Source organism: Entelurus aequoreus, linkage group LG27, assembly GCF_033978785.1.
Source record: "Entelurus aequoreus isolate RoL-2023_Sb linkage group LG27, RoL_Eaeq_v1.1, whole genome shotgun sequence".
NCBI classification, from domain to species: Eukaryota; Metazoa; Chordata; class Actinopteri; order Syngnathiformes; family Syngnathidae; genus Entelurus; species Entelurus aequoreus.
The window spans coordinates 9,944,800-9,965,776 of NC_084757.1; the positions used below are offsets into that span (position 1 = coordinate 9,944,800).

The following is a 20,977-nucleotide window of genomic DNA, read 5'->3' on the forward strand; positions in this document are numbered from 1 at the left end:
TATCCGATATTCCGATATTGTCCAACTCTTAATTACCGATTCCGATATCAACCGATACGATATATACAGTGGTGGAATTAACACATTATTATGCCTAATTTTGTTGTGATGCCCCGCTGGATGCATTAAACCAGGGGTCACCAACCTTTTTGAAACCAAGAGCTACTTCTTGGGTACTGATTAATGCGAAGGGCTACCAGTTTGATACACACTTAAATAAATTGCCAGAAATAGCCAATTTGCTCAATTTACCTTTAACCCTATGTTATTATTAATAATTAATGATATTTACACTTAATTGAACGGTTTAAAAGAGGAGAAAACACGAAAAAAAATGACAATTAAATTTTGAAACATAGTTTATCTTCAATTTCGACTCTTTAAAATTCAAAATTCAACCGAAAAAAAGAAGAGAAAAACTAGCTAATTCGAATCTTTTTGAAAAAATTAAAAAAAGAATTTATGGAACATCATTAGTCATTTTTCCTGATTAAGATTAATTTTAGAATTTTGATGACATGTTTTAAATAGGTTAAAATCCAATCTGCACTTTGTTAGAATATATAACAAATTGGACCAAGCTATATTTCTAACAAATCATTATTTCTTCTAGATTTTCCAGAACAAAAATTTTAAAAGAAATTCAAAATACTTTGAAATAAGATTTAAATTTGATTCTACAGATTTTCTAGATTTGCCAGAATAATTTTTTTGAATTTTAATCATAATAAGTTTGAAGAAATATTTCACAAATATTCTTCGTCGAAAAAACAGAAGCTCAATTGAAGAATTAAATTAAAATGTATTTATTACTCTTTACAATAAAATTAAAAAAAATACTTGAACATTGATTTAAATTGTCAGGAAAGAAGAGGAAGGAATTTAAAAGGTAAAAAGGTATATGTGTTTAAAAATCCTAAAATAATTTTTAAGGTTGTATTTTTTCTCTAAAATTGTCTTTCTGAAAGTTATAAGAAGCAAAGTAAAAAAAATAATGAATTTATTTAAACAAGTGAAGACCAAGTCTTTAAAATATTTTCTTGGATTTTCAAATTCTATTTGAGTTTTGTCTCTCTTAGAATTAAAAATGTAGAGCAAAGCGAGACCAGCTTGCTAGTAAATAAATACAATTTAAAAAATAGAGGCAGCTCACTGGTAAGTGCTGCTATTTGAGCTATTTTTAGAACAGGCCAGCGGGCTACTCATCTGGTCCTTACGGGCCACCTGGTGCCCGCGGGCACCGCGTTGGTGACCCCTGCATTAAACAATGTAACAAGGTTTTCCAAAATAAATCAACTCAAGTTATGGAAAAAAACGCCAACATGGCACTGCCATATTTATTATTGAAGTCACAAAGCGCATTATTTTTTTTAACATGCCTCAAAACAGCAGCTTGGAACTTGGGACATGCTCTCCCTGAGAGAGCATGAGGAGGTTGAGGTGGGCGGGGTTGGGGCGGGCGGGGTTTTTGGGAGGGGTTAGCGGGGGGGGGTGTATATTGTAGCATCCCGCAAGAGTTAGTGCTGCAAGGGGTTCTGGGTATTTGTTCTGTTGCGTTTATGTTGTGTTACGGTGCGGATGTTCTTCCGAAATGTGTTTGTCATTCTTGTTTGGTTTGGGTTCACAGTGTGGCGCATATTTGTAACAGTGTTAAAGTTGTTTGTACGGCCACCCTCAGTGTGCCCTGTATGGCTGTTGACCAAGTATGCCTTGCATTCACTTGTGTGTGTGAAAAGCCGTAGATATTATGTGATTGGACCGGGACGCAAAGGCAGTGCCTTTAAGGTTTATTGGCGCTCTGTACTTCTCCCTACGTCCGTGTACACAGTGGCGTTTTAAAAAGTCATACATTTTACTTTTTGAAACCGATACCGATAATTTTTAAACAGATACCAATCATTTCCGATATTACATTTTAAGGCATTTATCGGCCGATAATATCAGCAGTCCGATATTATCGGACATCCCTATTAAAATGTAATAATCACTAATTCTTCTGTTGTCTGGATACTTCACATTAGTTTTGGATGATACCACACATTTAGGTATCGATCCGATACCAAGTAGTTACAGGATCATACAGTGGTCATATTCAAAGTCCTCATGTGTCCAGGGACATATTTCCTGACTTTATAAACACAATATACATTTTTTAAAAAGGAAAAATGATTTTGAGACGATAAAAAATATCCATGTAATCATAGTAGTATCGACTAGATACGCTATTGTACTTAATAATACCTGGGATTTATATAGCGCTTTTCTAAGTACCCAAAGTCGCTTTACATGTAGAACCCATCACCAACTTGGTATCATTACAGCGGATGTCAGGTGTAGATCCACCCATGGCGTTTGTTTACGTTCAGGGATGCTAGCTTGCTGTAAGCAATGAGCTATCGTATCCTCCTACGGTGTGTAGTGAAGCATGTTTAGCTATTCCTCATCCTGCAGTGATAATGGTACTTGTAAGAAACTTACTTTATTCGTCGCTAGGGATGTCCGATAATGGCTTTTTGCCGATATCCGATATTCCGATATTGTCCAACTCTTTAATTACCGATACCGATATCAACCGATACCGATATCAACCGATATATGCAGTCGGGGAATTAACACATTATTATGCCTAATTTGGACAACCAGGTATGGTGAAGATAAGGTACTTTTTTAAAAAATTAGTAAAATAAGATAAATAAATTAAAAACATTTTCTTGAATAAAAAAGAAAGTACAACAATATAAAAACAGTTACATAGAAACTAGTAATGAATGAAAATTAGTAAAATTAACTGTTAAAGGTTAGTATTATTAGTGGACCAGCAGCACGCACAATCATGTGTGCTTACGGACTGTATCCCTTGCAGACTGTATTGATATATATTGATATATAATGTAGGAACCAGAATATTAATAACAGAAAGAAACAACCCTTTTGTGTGAATGAGTGTAAATGGGGGAGGGAGGTTTTTTGGGTTAGTGCACTAATTGTAAGTGTATCTTGTGTTTTTAATGTTGATTTAATTTAAAAAAAAAAAAAAAAAAAATTGTTTTAAAAAAATGATACCGATAATAAAAAAATCGATACCGATCATTTCCGATATTACATTTTAACGCATATATTTCGGCCATCTCTATTCGTCGCCATTGAGGCGAAGATTAGTGATTTAGAAGTAGCTAAAACACTGCCGACTGCGGATGGACGTTCGTCGCCATGTCTTAAAGCACCTCTTCCTGAGGGCGTTTCAGTGTTATAACCTCACCTTTATCGTTAGTTTTGAAGCCAAATGCGTCCATTCTCTCTTTTCTGTCTACACACTGTGTCTGCTTGTAAGTACTCCGTGTGTGTGCGCTGCCGAACATGCTCCTCTGCTGGTAAAACCAGCAATGTCACGACGCGCCGTCATGCCCGGGAACCGGTACTTTTCAAACAGTATAGTACCGTTTTTGATTCATTAGTACCGCGTTACTATACTAGTACCGGTATACCGTACAACTCTAACAGCCGCTGTGGCCTTTTGTTGATTCAGGCGGATGGCGAGTAATGATAAATAAAGCATGGTCACTATTTGAGGAGATATTTGCAATTATAACAAAGTGTCAAAGTATTTCATGTACGCACGCTTGGATGAGTCCTGATAAATCTCCAGCTGGTGCACCTCCGGGGAGTCCACCTACTCCTCCGCCTAGTACTCCTCCTCCTCCTCCTCCTCCTCCGCCTACTCCTCCTCCTCCGCCTGTTGCTGCTGCTGCTGCGGCTGCTGCTGCTGCACCGCCTCCTCCACCACCCATTCCGCCATAGGCCCCAGACATCATTCCTGACATCCTGCCAAACAGCGCTACCATCAGCAGGCAGAACACACACACAAAACAACACACACACACACTTACATCTGCTGCACCTGAGGGTTGGTCATCAGCGACGACGCCTGCAACAAACACCACTCGTCACACAAACTGACCTAATGACAAGAGTAACAATGGCCGCCCTCACCATGTTCATGAAACCAGGATTACTCAGCAGTCCAGCCAGGTCCACTCCGCCCATGCCCGCCGTCTGACACACACACACACACAAACACACAAGTGAGCGCAAACATCAAACAATGGCGTGCGCACACAAATGGTGTTTGCTTTACAGGACTAGTGGTGTCCATCTTGTCCTCCGCGATCTTCAGGTTGGACTTATACGTGTCGTTGTCAGGGTCCAGTTCTAGGGCTTTCTTGTAGAACGACGCCGCCTCTGTGTGCTTGTTGAGGCTCGCCAATGCCAACCTGCAAGCACAGCGCATGCTCAGAACCTTCCAGGACACGTCTCTACCAATACGGATATTTTAACGTGTTTTTGGGTGAGCCTTTGGAATACTCTGGCCAGAGTGGAGATATTTCTGTTTGGACTGGTGAAACTCAGCCTTTTTGGTTTGTGTCAGCTTTGCACAGACTCTCTTTCATTTACAGCCATCCAATAATGCAATAACCTTCTAGATCAGGGGTGTCAAACTGGTTTCCATTGAGGGGCACATCGCAGTTACGGTTGCCCTCGGAGGGCCGCATTTAACAATGAGTAATATATAAATATACATGTATTTATAATACGTTAACAATATTTTTTTTTACATAAGCTGCAAAAAAAATATTTTAATTTTACTTTAAAAACTGGCAGCTCAGTCACCAGAATTTTACAGCATACTTGCCAACCTTGAGACCTCCGATATCGGGAGGTGGGGGACGGGGCGTGGGGGGGCGTGGTTGGGGCGGGGGCGTGGTTAAGAGGGGAATATATTTAAGCTAGAATTCACCAACTCAAGTATTTCATATATATATGTATATATATACATATTATATATACATATATATATATGTATATATATACATATGAAATACTTGACTTTCAGTGAATTCTAGCTATAAATTTATTTATTTTATTATACATATAAATAAAATAAATACTTGAATTTCAGTGTTCTGGAGGCTATCCAGTAGATGGCAGTATTGTCCTGTTGTAAGAGTGTCACAACATTGCTGTTTACGGCAGACGAACTGCTTTACGGTAGACTAAACGTGACTGCTGTTGTTGTGTGTTGTTGCCGCGCTGGGAGGACGTTAATGAAACTGCCTAACAATAAACCCACATAAGAAACCAAGAACTCGCCCTCGATCATTCTACAGTTATGACGTCATTGGGCAGGCAAGCTGTTTATATTGTGGGAAAGCGGACGTGAGAACAGGCTGTCCCCACTCAGGTCCGGCTGAATACCGGGAGTTTGTCGGGAGAAAATTTCTGCCGGGAGGTTATCGGGAGAGGCGCTGAATACCGGGAGTCTCCCGGTAAAAACGGGAGGGTTGGCAAGTATGTTTTACAGTAAAAGCAGTGGTTTTTTACAGCATATAAAACATGTGAATAAATGGAATGGAATGGAGAAACAATACCACTGTTTTAGTGGTAAAATTCAAGCAACAAAGCCGTTGAATGTTTTTTTTGTTTGTTCTTTAATGTTTTAGTATCTTACTGTATATGGAAAAAAACAGTACCAAAGTTGATTTTAGGGTAAAAAGTCGGTGGAATTTAACCGTAAAATCTATTGTCAATTTTACAGTCTACAATTTGATTGATCATTTGTTTTGAAATCACAAGTCAAGCAGATATTTAAGTGCAGTATTTATTTTTATTTTAACAACAAATATTTTTGGATTACATGATATAATTTATTTTTTTTAATATTGAATTTTGAAAAATATGCAATTGCATGCAGTTCATGATGTTTAATGTCAAAAGGGAAAGAACAAATACATTTAGTAAGAAAAGATGAAGCATTTTATTAACACATATTTCCAGGCTTTCGCGGGCCACATAAAATAAGGTGGCGGGCCAGATTTGGCCCCCGGGCCTTGAGTTTGACACCTGTGCTCGATAGTCTGAAACCATGCTTGGCAAGCCTCGCTTTCTTACTCCTTTTTGAAAGAAAAGACAAACCAGCCAGCCAAAATGGAGTCTCAAGTGCGCCAGAACTACCACTGCGAATGCGAGGCCGCCATTAACCGAATGGTCAACATGGAGCTGTTCGCTTCCTACACTTACACCTCCATGGCATTTTACTTCTCCCTTCCAGGCTTTGCTCATTTCTTCAAAAGAAATTAGCAAAGGAGAATTGCACATTTTTGGAATGTTGCCTATCATTCACAATCTCTAGTATTGTGGTCTTAATGACATTCAGCATATATTCAAGAAGAAAAACACGCTAAATGGATTGCGCTCCTTATTTTGCTCACTGAATAGACACAATCCTCTGCGCGCGAGCTTAGCTACTCAGCTTTGCGAGTGCTATTGAGTTTGCACGTGGTTTAATACACGTAAACCTTTAGTAGATCAGACCCATTAAGTACTGTAAAATCACATGAACATTCCCTGAGTACTGTACTGTATTTCTGCGATAACTATGATCATTTGGGGTGACTTTTATTTCAAACTACTGAATGGTATTGTTCAATTATAATTTAATTTATATTAATGAAGTTCTTAAGTAGGGTTGCAAAATTACGGGAATACTCAAAGTTGGAAACTTTCCATGGGAATTAACGGGAATATATGGGAATTAACAGGAAATTAATGGGAATAAACATTGAATGCAACATGCTAAAACAACCTGATTTAATGCAAATTCAGTAGAATTTCAACCCTGCACTGTGCCTTCCTCCATCACATGTGCAGTGCATTCTTCCATCACATGCACAGATAATTCCCAGCGTGCAGCCCAAGGACTTCATCCAGTCAGGTAAGTTTTAATGATATTACTGGGGTAAATATATAGATCTATGGTATTTAAGTGTAATAGAGGTGTAATTGCTTTTTACTGTATGACTGTAGACTACTCTAGCAGACTTTCACTCAAGCCAGCTAGCTTTTCCTGTACTTGTTAAATGATTTTGGGGCCAATATCTTTAGGTAGCTAGGTTTATGTACCACCACAGTCTCATAATGAACCGAAAATATTTCTCCGTTAGCCGTGATGCTAATTTTCTCTATGTTAAATCCCATTCATTTATGCTAACAACGTTAGCGATCCGAATTTACCTTTTTTGTGATCTGTAAAGTTCAACTAGCAAATACTAAATCAAAAGGTGTAGTTTCCTCTGCTAGCCATTCTGCTGTCATACAAGTATGTAGGTTATAGTTTGATTTAGCATGCTGATTGAGTGTTCATTTATTCATCTAGCCTATTTCTATTCCTTTGTCCATCAGTAAAATATTTTTTAAAGACTACTCCAATTGTTTAGCTGACTATTTATATCTGTGTGTGGCATTGCATTAGTGTTTTACAAGAATAAATAAATACAAACAGAATAATGCCACATATGATGTGTGGAGACATTTCACCCCAACCAATGTAGGCGGAAAGGCGGTGTACATTTGCAAATACTGTGCAAAGAGCTACGTCAAAAATGCCACAAAGAAGCAGCAGCATATAGACAAGTGCCCAATAATATATCATTATTGTAATTCCCCATTCATTCCCATTAATTCCCATGGACGGTGTCCAACTTTGAATAATCAAAAAATGGTCAATATTTCCAAACTTCCCGAGCTTAACTTCCTGTTAGGGCTGGGCGATTTATCGATATACTCAATTTATCGATATACTCGATATATCGCGGGTTTGTCTCCGTGCGATATTGAAAATGACTATATCGTGATATTCGAGTATACGTTCTCACGCAGTTGCTTTTAGCTGCTGACATTACACTACAGGCTCTTCCCACTCCTTCTTGTGTCTCCTTCTCACAGACAGCAAGTGCACCTTCTTACACACGTCACATACTGTCACGTCATACGTCACATACGTATACGCCCTCGCGCAGCAGAGAGGTAGCAGCATGGCTAAAGTTAGCTGTGGTGCAAGTGGTAATACGAGAGAAAGAAGGTGCAAATCTGGTAACAAATGAAGGAAGAATTAATTCCCAAGAAAACCGCATCGTCTGGCGGTGGTTTGGCTTCAAGTGGGAATATGTCGAACAGACAACCGTAATTTGTCAAGTGTGGGGCAAAAGTGTTGCTACAAAAAGTAGCATTACTGCTAATATGTAGCATCATTTGAAAAGTCACCTGCTGGAGAATTAAGAGTGCTTACTCCGCATGTCAACATCTCCATTCGGTGCCACACGCCCACACCATCAAAATGCTGAGGCAAACATTTCCAGATCAACACCGGATGAAAAACTAGTCAACAACAAAAAGAGATCATGACCGCAGGAACCTACCACATAGCGAAGGACATACACTATTTGATTTCCTATTATGCAACTCATTTTTATTTGACAGTTATTGAAATATCTTGTGTGACATCATGCACAAATGTGCACTTTATTTGTTTTAAACTATTGTAGTGGCATTCTGTACAAAAAGTGCACTTTAATTTAGTGTTGTTTTGATGTCATCTTAGTGACGTCATGCACAAAAGTGCACTAATAGCTTGTTTTAAAATGTCTCTGACAATCTTGCACTTTCTGTTTTGGAAATGACATGAATGTTTGTGCCACTGCTTAATAACTGTTTAATAAATACACTTTTGGTCAATTCACTTAGTTGTGATTTCCCTCTCTGCATGAAAGTTTAAAATGAGCATATATTAATGCAGTATGAAGAAGAATGTTTTAATGTAGACACATAGAATCATCCTACTGCTGTGATTATATGCATCAAGTGTTCATTCAAGGCTAAGGCAAAATATCCAGATATATATCGTGTATCGCGATATGGCCTAAAAATATTGAGATATTAAAAAAAGGCCATATTGCACAGCCCTACTTCCCGCGGTAAACGTCCACCCCTTTGCAACCCTATTCCTAAATGACTATTCTGATCAACTTTCATGTCACAAAAATATGTAAACATTAAAAAGGTAGTGTAGGAGCCTAAATGCTGTTTGAGTTAATTTACATATTTTATGGAAGGTGCTTTATGTTTATTCAGCCAAAATGGGACTATTTACTTTATTTGCATGCCTACAATAATTATTACATTTGTCTAAATAATTGGATGACGTAACTGTTTAAATTGCATATATGGCGGAAGGATCTGTGTGGTAGGTTGGGTTTTTGGACACAGTGCATTATGGGTAATGGCAGTCAGGTGCGGGAGAATTGAGCCACACAGTTTTTTGACTAAAATGTAGATTCCTAATGAAGCCTTTAGCTTGACGCTCACTTTTACTTTTTCTAACTCTTTTTTTACTGTAACAAACTCGCTTCATTTTGCCATTCATTTGTTCCAATGTCGTTATTGTTTTACGTTTTTGAATGATTAAGTTCACAAGTAAACTATACAAAACGAAGACGAGCGTCTGGAGTTTTGTTTGTTGTCGCCGCAGCAAGCGTAGCAGGAGAAAGTAGAGGAGCGTCAAGCTAAAGGCTTCATTAGGAATCTACAGGTAGAGTATTGTTTTGGACAAAATGTGTATGTTTTTCTTTTCTGTTCTTAAAGTACTCGTTTGGGCCCCGGTGCTGTTTTAAAAGTAAACATTTAGAAGCGTTATCAGATAATATGTAAAAAAAATACCAGACCCTAGTACTTACCCCATTCTGCCGTAAGCTTTGCTGTAGTTTGGGTCTATGCTGATGGCCTGCTCGCAGTCCTGCACCGCCCCCGCGTAGTTTCCCAGCTTGCTCAGCGCCGCCGCCCTGACACACGTCACATGACCACACCCTTTGACTTGTATTCCACACTTGACATGGTTCCGTCACGTACAGAAAGAACACTGGTTTGGTAAAAGTGGGAGAGGCAGAACGCTGACCTGTTGCAGTAGTAGACGGCATTCTGAGGGTTGGCGGCGATGGCTTTGGAATAAAACTCAACAGCGGCAGCATAGTTCTCCACTTTCATTTGATCGTTTCCTGTGGAGGAGAACGCGTCACTGAGGCGTCGCACGACAAAAGGAGAGACGCCTTACCGTCCGTCTTGAGTCTCTCTGCCTCCGCTCTCTGCTCCTCGCTGATGGAGTTTGTAGTGGCGTTGTTGTTGACCTGCGACTGAGCGCACAAATACGTTACAAACAGGGGTGTATCGATTCGCTTTAACAAAGGTTTGCAGTGTTTCCCATAAACTACCAAGATACCTGTGGCGGTGGGGGCGTGGCTATGGGCGTGGTCACCATGACATCATCGAGTAATTTGCATAATTTACTACAATGATATGATTTTCTCTAAAAAGGCTCAAAAAATGTATACTTACAAATTAATAATAACAGTTTTGTTTTAAATGTCCATCCATCCATCCATTACAACACTTTATGTACATATTTATATACAGATTTGAACAATAAGTTATTCACTGAAATATATTTATTAATTGTGGTTCTTACAAAAAATATATCTTATAAAATATAAAAGCTAAAATGTCTCTCAAAGCTCTGCCCCTTTAATTAGTGCATACTAAATAATTTAACTTTAGCCTACTACTATAACCATATTATTTACCAGCAACATAAAGTGAAACAGAGGCAGAGGTGTCCTGCCACAGTCAGTAACAAATAAACAGAAAACAGTAGGGGTCAAATACAAATAAGGCAACAAGAGAAGTATCCTACACTTCTCTTTTGTAAAGTAAATCTGAACAGCCTATATGGGCATCTACATCAACTATATGATTTGCCTGAGAAGCTGGACAGGACAAAAAAAATAAAAATAAATATATATATATATTCTTTTTTTTTTTTTTAATTTGTGGCGGACGTAATTCTTTCGTGGCGGGCCGCCACACATAAATGAATGTGTGGAAAACACTGGTTTGATTATAATTTGAGGTTGCCAATGCGATTTAGGTCGATATTAGTTTACTTACAACGATACGATCCAAAACGATTCAATATCTTCCACAGTGTTTTGATGACTGACGTCACAGACTCTCAACATTTAACGTCTATTTCAAAAGACATAAAAGCAACTTTTTATAAAGTCTGCCGTACTTAAAGCCAATGTTTTCTTTTGTGGTTGCGATGAAATCGATTACCATATCTTCCGGACTATAGTGCGCACCGGTATATTAACCGCACCCTAAATATTAGAGAAAACTATTTGTTTTCCATATATTAGCCGCACCAGACTATAAGCTGCAGATATATACGTTGTAAAATTAGTTATTTACACAGAAATATTCTGTAAATATTTATTTACATACCTTAATTGTTTCCAAACGATGTCTGTAACACGGCAGTAAAACGGAAGATCAAGCAAAACAGAAGTCATGGTCATGGACCCACTAGCTGCGGAAGATAGCTTTCTAATCAGCTAAACGGACTCAATAACTCCACGGTGACGTTTTGGTGAATTTACTGAGAAATTTGTGAAACTGAAACAACACAATAAGAACGCCATTATAAGTTAATAATACTAACAAAGACACTCGTGAACGTGTTAGCTAATTAGCGAATGCCAACGACGCTAGTGGTATTACATTACGATAGCACATACACACATCTATGAAAACACTCCTGCAGACATCACACATGGAACGGTTTAGTAAGTATAAACAATTTTAGTTATATTGTAAAACTTATAAACGTTACTTGGGAGTGATAAAAGGGAAAATCCATTCGAGTAGAAACGCTATGGACTGCTAGAAGACTGAAGAGCAATTACATTTCCTGTTGAAAGCACTACCAGTAAATGGAAGGACACTGCAGCACCAGCAATGAGCAAACTTGTCCAAAAAATGGCGCCATAGCACAAGCAATAAGACAAATTCTTGAATTTTTTTTATGCCTGTCAGCGAAGAAAAGGCCATAAATTAGCTTTATATACGATGATAGAGAGATATATATCTTCTGTAAGGCCAACTAGCAGAGCACAGATTGATTTACTTGAATCCTGGGAATATAAATCCATCTATCGATCAATCGTTACTAGAGATGCAACAATATCGTAGACAACGCTGTACTGCAGTTTCAGAGTCTTCACAATATTGCTGTGACGTGTGACAATATCGCACGAAAACTTGGTGAGTGTATAGTTTGTCCGGCGTTTTAGCGTTGGACGGGTCTGAAAATAAACTACATCTGCCAGATTCCCCTGCGCGGCGCGGGACCGCGGTGGAACGCCGTTAGCAGGAAGTAATGTGTTGTAGTAGATAAGAAGAATTGTTTTTTTTTTTGTGGACATTTCCTGAAAATGGCTTTTGCCCATAACTGTTTGAGTTATGTTGCTAACAAACACACAAGCCCTGGCGAAAACATAACATCTTCGGCGGAGGTAATAAAATCTGCGTTCCACTTTATTTATCACCGTGTGATGAATAACCACAAAAGGCAGAGGGTTTTTTTGTTGTTTTTCCTCAGGCGTTTGAGTGACAGACATGTTCACCCATCAGATTTGTTGAGCCTCGCGTTTGTTCGTCGAAGAAAGACGTCTCATTCCGTGCATCGCTCTCAGCACCTGAGCGCGTTTATTTAACAGTAGAATCAACTGAATGCAGTGAGCCCTTTTTTCAGTCATCCACAATTAGAGATGTCCAATAATATCGGACTGCCGATAAATGCTTTAAAATGTAATATCGGAAATTATCGGTATTGGTTTCAAAAACAAAAGTGTGACTTTTTCAAACGTCGCTGTACACTCGGTACACGGACGTAGGGAGAAGTACAGAGCGCCAATAAACCTTAAAGGCACTGCGTTTGCGTGCCAGCCCAGTCACATAATATCTACGGCTTTTCACACACACAAGTGAATGCAAGGCATACTTGGTCAACAGCCATACAGGTCACACTGAGGGTGACCGTATGAACAACTTTAACACTGTTACAAATATGCGCCACACTGTGAACCCACACCAAACAAGAATGACAAACACATTTCGGGAAAACATCCGCACCGTAACACAACATAAACACGACAGCACAAATACCCATAACCCCTTACAGCACTAACTCTTCCGGGACGCTACAATATACACCCCCCGCTACCCCCCCCCCCCCCCCCAACCCCGCCCACCCCAACCTCAAGCATGTCCCAAATTCCAAGCTGCTGTTTTGAGGCATGTTCAAAAAAATAATACACTTTGTGTCTTCAATAATAAATATGGCAGTGCCATGTTGGCATTTTTTTCCATAACTTGAGTTGATTTATTTTGGAAAACCTTGTTACATTGTTTAATGCATCCAGCGGGGCATCACAACTAAATTAGGCATAATAGTGTGTTAATTCCACGACTGCATATATCAGTATCGGTTGATATCGGAATCAGTAATTAAGAGTTGGACAATATCGGAATATCGGCAAAAAAGCCATTATCGGACATCTCTATCCACAATCTTTGCCTTGGTGGGCGGAGAGCGGGGCACCAGCTTTACACACTCGCGACTCGCTAGTGAGAAGTGCCGCAAAGTAACAAAAATTTTAAGTAAAAAAAAATATGATTACAAAGCCCTGTTACAGGAATATAATATTTCAGCTTCAAAATCGGATGGGCAATATAAGCCCATCAACACGAAAGAGTGAGAATGCCGTGATCACAATAAACAAAAAGACAACGTCCGACCCAGTTTTTCCAACTTGGGAAAAAATTTCAATTTAACATGTTCAATATTTATTTGAGTAATATTTTTGCTTAGAGAATTAATCCACTTTATTTTTTTGTTTGTTTATTTATTTAGGATAACACAGTTATTTACTGTCCAATTATAGTACAATGGAATTTTTACAGTATAGAGAAATTAAAGTTTATATCCCTTTAAATCAGGGGTAAAGAACCTATGGTTCTTTTGATGACTGCATAAATAAATATGCTCCCCAAGGGGATGGGTCAAATGCAGAGGACAAATTTCACCACATCTAGTGTGTGTGTGACAATCATTGGTACTTTAATCTTTAATCTTTAAAACTCTTAGCTGACATTGCTTAACACAATAAGTAATTAATAATTCCGCCGGTAATTACAGTGTTAAAAATAAGGTTCAAAATATAAAACATTCTCATGCGTTTTAATACATCCATCCGTTTTCTACCGCACCTGTTCAAGAAGTTGCATTAATGGTAAGAAGTATTTTAATTTATTATTGGTTAGCTTCAGAATAACAATATTATTAAAAAGAATAAGACACTTATTATACTCTAAAAATGTTGGTCTCACTTAAAAATGCACGCATTTAGTTGTATTCAGTGTTAAAAAAATATTATATAGACCTCACGGAAATACTTTTTAAAATATTTGGCTTCCATGGCTCTCTCAGCCAAAAAGGTTCCAGACCCCTGCTTTAAATGGTTACTTGCATTAAAATGATATTATATTATTACATTACATTATACTGTTCATAACTTTTATGGACAGAATTTCTAGGCGCATTGAAGGCGTTGAGGGGATCTGGTTTGGTGGCTGCAGGATTAGGTCTCTGCTTTTTGCAGATGATGTGGTCCTGATGGCTTCATCTGGCCAGGATCTTCAGCTCTCGCTGGATCGGTTCGCAGCTGAGTGAGAATCAGCACCTCCAAGTCCGAATCCATGGTTCTCGCCCGCAAAAAGGTGGAGTGCCATCTCCGGGTTGCGGAGGAGACCCTGCCCCAAGTGGAGGAGTTCTAGTACCTCTGAGTCTTGTTCACGAGTGGGGGAAGAGTGGATCGGTGCGGCGTCTTCAGTTATGCGGACGCTGTATCGATCCGTTGTGGTGAAGAAGGAGCTGAGCCGGAAGGCAAAGCTCTCAATTTACCGGTCGATCTACGTTCCCATCCTCACCTATGGTCATGAGCTTTGGGTTATGACCGAAAGGACAAGATCACGGGTACAAGCGGCCGAAATTAGTTTCCTCCGCCGAGTGGCGGGTCTCTCCCTTAGAGATAGGGTGAGAAGCTCTGCCATCCGGGGGGAGCTCAAAGTAAAGCCGCTGCTCCTCCACATCGAGAGGAGCCAGATGAGGTGGTTCGGGCATCTGGTCAGGATGCCACCCGAACGCCTCCCTAGGGGGCACGTCCGACCGGTAGGAGGCCACGGGGAAGACCAGGACACGTTGGGAAGACTATGTCTCCCGGCTGGCCTGGGAACGCCTCGGGATCCCCCGGGAGGAGCTGGACGAAGTGGCTGGGGAGAGGGAAGTCTGGGCTTCCCTGCTTAAGCTGCTGCCCCCGAGACCCCACCTCGGATAAGCGGAAGAAGATGGATGGATGGATGGACATTACATTATAGTCATTGTAGAGTTTTTATCGGTTATTTCTTCAGTTTAAGAGCATGAAATGAACAAAAGCTCTGAGTGTCTGCATGAAGCCAAATGTTTTTTAAAGTAGATTATTGCATAGAGTTCTAATGTGTGTTAGCTTGAGACATGAAAATATTAATTGACAGTCTAAAAGTAACACGTCTTCCTTCATTCGTTATTTTCTCAGTTTCATGCATTTATATGCGTAAAGTATAAAAATCGCAAATCGAATTGCAATCTTAGAGAGAAAAACGGTAATGAGGTTTTATCTAAAAAATGGTGCAGTCCCGGCGCTAACAAGTACCTTGCCGACAGTGGCGACGAAGATCTCAGGTAACGTCAGTGGGACGGCGAGGCTCTGGTCGTCTTTGGACACTTCAAACGCCGTCTCCAGACATTGGACCGCCACTGCAGAGGGAGGGCGTAGCTTTAGGATCGTCACACCTCCGTGAAGATAACTCCGGCTCACCTTCCAGGCTCTCCTGGGCGCCCGACGACAGATTTCCTGACTCCAGCTGCTCGTGGAGGTATCGGATGATGGAGAAGGCGAGACGCTTGGTGTCTGTCATGGCGGCGGAGGCAGAGACCGCTGATGGACAGCCAGGAAGGGCGACGACGCAGCCTGAGTGTCCACTTCTTTAAAAGCTAGTGTGATGACAACAAAACAGAAAATTTAGTGACTTATGTACCCCAAAGCTGCTACAAATGAATGGAGGATGCGGGAAGAACTGTGGACACTCTTGTGATTTGGATAACATCAGACTGTCTGCCCCACAGGATGAATTTTGAGGACCAGTCATAGACAATTTAGAGTGAAAAGCAAATTTTATTTTCACTCGCATACAAAACATTTTAATTTGGACTGTTTCCCTGGCTTTGAGACTCTCCCGAAGGACAGTGCGGCAAAGACACAAGACACTCCCTTCTTGTCTCTCATGGACACACACCTGTTGTTGGTGACTTTGGACTGACTATCGGCTGAACGACATCAAGGCTGCGGAACAGACACACACTGCAGGCTCACACACACACATGCATCCACAAAAAATATACGCCACACACACATACCCCACCCCCAATCCAACGCTCTTGACACAAATCCCATAGGAGTGATGGACGGATGGGCAGTGCCTGAAGAGCTGCAGCCAGCCACCATGGCCCCGCACTCCCTCCCCTCTGTTGCTAGATATCTCGAGATGTACGTTGTAATATGTATATGTGCTTTGCTATGGAGGTTTTTTTTCCTACTCCAGACTTAGGAGCCCAGTCTAGATATTTTTTTTTATACTCATCCTTCCCCAGCGTTGACCTTTTTCCCCATCTTTTACAGGGCGCCTTGTGGCGACCCATCAGCGTTCCTGTTCTGTAACCCTGTACACTGTTTGTTTGTCTAATCTTGAACGGGTTTGTGCTGAAAACAAAGTTTTGTTGTACTTGTGCAATGACAATAAAGCATACTTGCTAACCCTCCCAATTTTCCCGGGAGACTCACGAATTTCAGTGCCCCTCCCGAAAATCTCCCGGGGCAACCATTCTCCCGATTTCCACCCGGACAACAATATTGGGGGCGTGCCTTAAAGGCACTGCCTTTAGCGTCCTCTCTCACCTGAAAAGGAGACTATTATATATGTCTCCGTTATCCATAGGTTTATCTATAACCCATAAAGTAGGCAGGCACGGAGCTATTTCTCAGCGTGTGTTTATTCCAGCCGGCACGTTAATACACTGACACACAACATCCGGATTCCCATCATGCGTTGCTTCAAAACTACAGCAAGTAGTAGTGTACAAAACCATAACAGAGACGAAGCAGAAGAACAAAGAAGAGACATGGCGACGACGAGTAAGAAGAAGAAGTACGCTTGCAAGTTCCAAAATGATTGGAAAAAATAATTTCAGTTCATCCAGGACAGCTCGAAGGGTGAAGGGGTATGTTGCCTGCACATTTTGTAGATCAGACTTCTCCATTGAACACGGTGGCCGAACGGATATACTCATTCATGAATGGATTATATATATATATATATATATATATATATATATATATATATATATATATATATATATATATATATATATATATACAGTGGGGCAAAAAAGTATTTAGTCAGCCACCCATTGACAATCAATGGGTGGCTGACTAAATACCTTTTTTCCCCACTGTATATATACATATATATAAGAAATACTTGAAAATATATACACCCCCCGCTGTTCCGAATTCGGAGGTCTCAAGGTTGGCAAGTATGTGCACATGTGATGGAGGAATGCACAGTGCAGGGTTGAAATTCTACTGAATTTGCATTAAATCAGGTTGTTTTAGCTAATAATCATGCTGCAAGATCTAGCATGTTGCATTCAGTGTTTATTCCCATTAATTTCCGTTAATTTACAGGGAAAGTTTCCAACTTTGAATATTACCGGAATTTTGCAACCCTATACTTCACCATTCTTGTTCAAACATGTCATATAAAAGCCACCCGGAAAAGAAAAATGAAAGCTAAAGACTTGTCTAATTATGGCTTACATTGTAACACATGGGTTTAACAATATATGTAACTTATACCAAATCGCTCATGGACTTCAGTGAGGGAAGTTTATATCTTACAATGTGCTCTAAAAGGAGCTAAGTCACGTTAAATCGTCAAATGTTTTTAGAGGCTTTAGCATGACGTGAGAGGCACATATGCTAATGCTAACAAGCTAATTGCCCACATTTCGCTGTCAGAAGCATGGCGGCGCTCAATTGACGCGACTTTGGCTGAAAATGAAACGGAACTATTTGCTTTCCTACCAAATGTCTGTATGTTCCAGGCGCAGGTGTGTGCGGTAAGTAATACAACGATGTTGTTGTGGTTGTTCCTTGTATTCGGCAAGGCGCTGTTGTCAGAATTTAGGTTAGGTCGGCGCTTGGTTATGACGTCACAAAATGCGACACGTTTTCGCAACTTTTTTTTTTTAATAATTTTTTTAAATTTTGTAAACATATAAACACTCTCTACCTCTAACAACCAAAAAGCTGTGAAAACGATGATGCTGTGTTTCAAATTTAAGTTATTTACTGAAATTGAGTGAGTCTATGGCTTTGCACTTTGTTTATTATATATATATATTTATATTTTTTTTTTAATTCTATTTTGGTTACTTTGAATTTACAAACCCCTGGCGCTGTTTTGTACTGTTTTTGTACTGTTTTGTACTGTTTTTGTACTTACTTTGATTATTATTTCTCAACTGTTTGTAAATGTTGAAATTTATAAATAAAGGTTTATAAAAAAAAAAACTTTTTTTTTTTTTTAACATTTTTTTATTTTTATTGAACCACAAACATACAGTCAACTTTTGTGTGTTCAACATCAAGGCAAGAAAACAAAAGCAAATACAGATAGAGTAATAATACTAAATTTAAAAAAATAAAAATAAATAAATAATAAACAAACAAACAAACAAAAACAAAAAATATATATATATATGTATATACATATATATATTTATTTTATTTTTAATTTTCAAAAAAATCAACAACAACAAAAAATATATATATATATGCATATATATATATATATATATATATATATATATATATATATATATATATATATATGTATTTTTTATTTTTTAGTATTATTACTCTATCTGTATATATATATATATATATATATATATATATATATATATATATATATATATATATATATATATATATATATATATATATATATATGTATTTTTTATTTTTTAGTATTATTACTCTATCTGTATATATATATATATATATATATATATATATATATATATATATATATATATATATATATATATATATATATATATATATATATATATATAAAAAGACAAAAAGGGCTACCTAAATCACTTTAAATATTTTTAACAAAGATATAAATTTAAGGGCTTTTGTACTCTTAATCATCCTCCAAGATTTGATTGATAATTGTACATTATTAAGCCAATTAGAAAATGTAGGCCTTACTTTGATAAATCAACATTTATGTAGAAAACATTTTGCCTGGAGCATAAAAATGTTGACAAACATTTCTATGTTACAGTCGTTTATACAAATACCAAATGTGATCTCTTTTATAGAGAATGGAGACATCTCCACACCCTTGTTTCTCAGCCAATCTCTGATCTCCTCCCAAAACACATGTATATCGCAACTTATTGAATTGGCATATTTATGATCAATCAATATTCATAATAAATCAATCAATCCTAAACAATTCCTTTGGAAGAATCTTGCTGACTAAAATTTATTTTCTTATCCAGACTTATCTACCCGGCTGGTTCCCTACCTACTACAACCAAGATTGTTAAAACTATTAATGATATCAACCTAAAATTGATTTGGAAAAATAAATGTCATTATATAAGAAAAGAAGATATGGTTAAAGATGTCGAAGAGGGTGGTTTAAAATATGATTGACTTTAAAGTCATGAATGGAGTTTTAAAGTTAAAATGGTTTTAAAAAATGGTCTTGCGAACTCGTGTTCTATATGGTAAATATTTCCAAATGTCATTGTGGAGGGGGGCGTGGTCTGCGGGCCTGCCGCAGAGCGGGGTGTGTAAGGACCAGCCTCGAAGCCAGCGGCAGGTGAGTAGATTGCCCAGCTGGGGCTTGTTATCTAATCACCTGTCGCCCTTATTAGCAGCAGCCGGAACGAGACATGTGGTTGGAGTTGGCGTTAGAGAGAGAGAAAGACACACGCTGGAGAGCACAACGGAGAGCAAGAGAGACTAAGACTGAAAAGTCGAGTGCGTTTGCCGCAGAGTGGACTTAATAAAACATTATTGAATCCAGAATACCGGGCTCTCGTGCCAGTGTGTGGTGGTCAGGGGAACCCACGGCAGAGCACTGCCACAGTCATATTCCAGAGATTGGGAGGAATACATTTTCTGTTGCCTTGTGACTTTCATGTCAACTCATTAGCAGTCAAACTGGCTGATTTTCACCAACAGACCCTACTTTACTGGAAATTGTTGTTTAAACACAATTTCTCTCCACACAACACACCTATATGGAATAACCCTTACATTCTAGTTAATGAAAAATCCATATATATAGAAGAATGCAACTCTGTAGGTATTTGGGCTGTCAGAAAGTCGTGGCAGTTTGTTTACGTAGGAAAAAATGTATGAAAAGTATCAATGTTGTTGTTCAACAAAATCTGTTTCAAAAGATCACCAAAGCAATACCTCTATCCTTAAAAATCTATGGTGACTCAAAATGTTTTATATTCAAATACTACTCCTTGTCTGAGAAACCTTAATATTGAAGATGTTCATTTCTGTGATGAAAAATGTTCCAACAATACATGAGGGCAGTTTTAGTGAGAGAATATTTTCCGGGCACAGTTCATAGACAATATATCCTGAAGGAGTTTACAAAAGTTGAGCTAAGGAAAATAAGGACAAGATATATGACATACCTTATTCTTCCCCAAATTAAATAAATACAATTTAAAATGATTAATGGAATATACCCTTCAAAGGATTTTTGCAACTTAAATTTAACATGGAGGTTGATGGCTGTTATATCTGTGGAGCTGTAGAGGATGTCAATCGTGTGTATGTGGAATTTGAGAGTGTACATGTGTTTTGGGAGGAGATCAGAGATTATCTTAGAAACAAGGGTGTGGGATGTCCCCATTCTCTACAGAAGAGATCACATTTGGTATTTTTATAAATGACTGTAACATAGAAATGTTTGTCAACATTATTATGCTCCAGGCAAAAAAAATTCTACATAAATGTCGATTTATGAAAGCAAGGCCGACATTTTCTAATTG

General features: G+C 38.6%; 1 protein-coding gene across 1 annotated transcript in view; it reads right to left on the reverse strand.

Annotated features, from left to right (window-relative positions):
- Positions 1 to 18,108, reverse strand: part of sgta (small glutamine rich tetratricopeptide repeat co-chaperone alpha) — a 19,149-nt gene extending 1,041 nt beyond the window's left edge. The window contains exons 1-10 of the mRNA XM_062038445.1: positions 17,964 to 18,108; positions 15,639 to 15,814; positions 15,474 to 15,577; positions 9,941 to 10,019; positions 9,785 to 9,884; positions 9,567 to 9,671; positions 4,136 to 4,271; positions 3,991 to 4,053; positions 3,888 to 3,925; positions 3,619 to 3,822 (exon numbers count right to left, since the gene is read on the reverse strand). Coding sequence (XP_061894429.1) covers positions 3,619 to 3,822; positions 3,888 to 3,925; positions 3,991 to 4,053; positions 4,136 to 4,271; positions 9,567 to 9,671; positions 9,785 to 9,884; positions 9,941 to 10,019; positions 15,474 to 15,577; positions 15,639 to 15,738 — 929 coding nt within the window. The 5' untranslated portion in view covers positions 15,739 to 15,814; positions 17,964 to 18,108. The remainder of the gene's footprint in view (positions 1 to 3,618; positions 3,823 to 3,887; positions 3,926 to 3,990; positions 4,054 to 4,135; positions 4,272 to 9,566; positions 9,672 to 9,784; positions 9,885 to 9,940; positions 10,020 to 15,473; positions 15,578 to 15,638; positions 15,815 to 17,963) is intronic.
- Between the last annotated feature and the right edge of the window lie 2,869 nt (positions 18,109 to 20,977).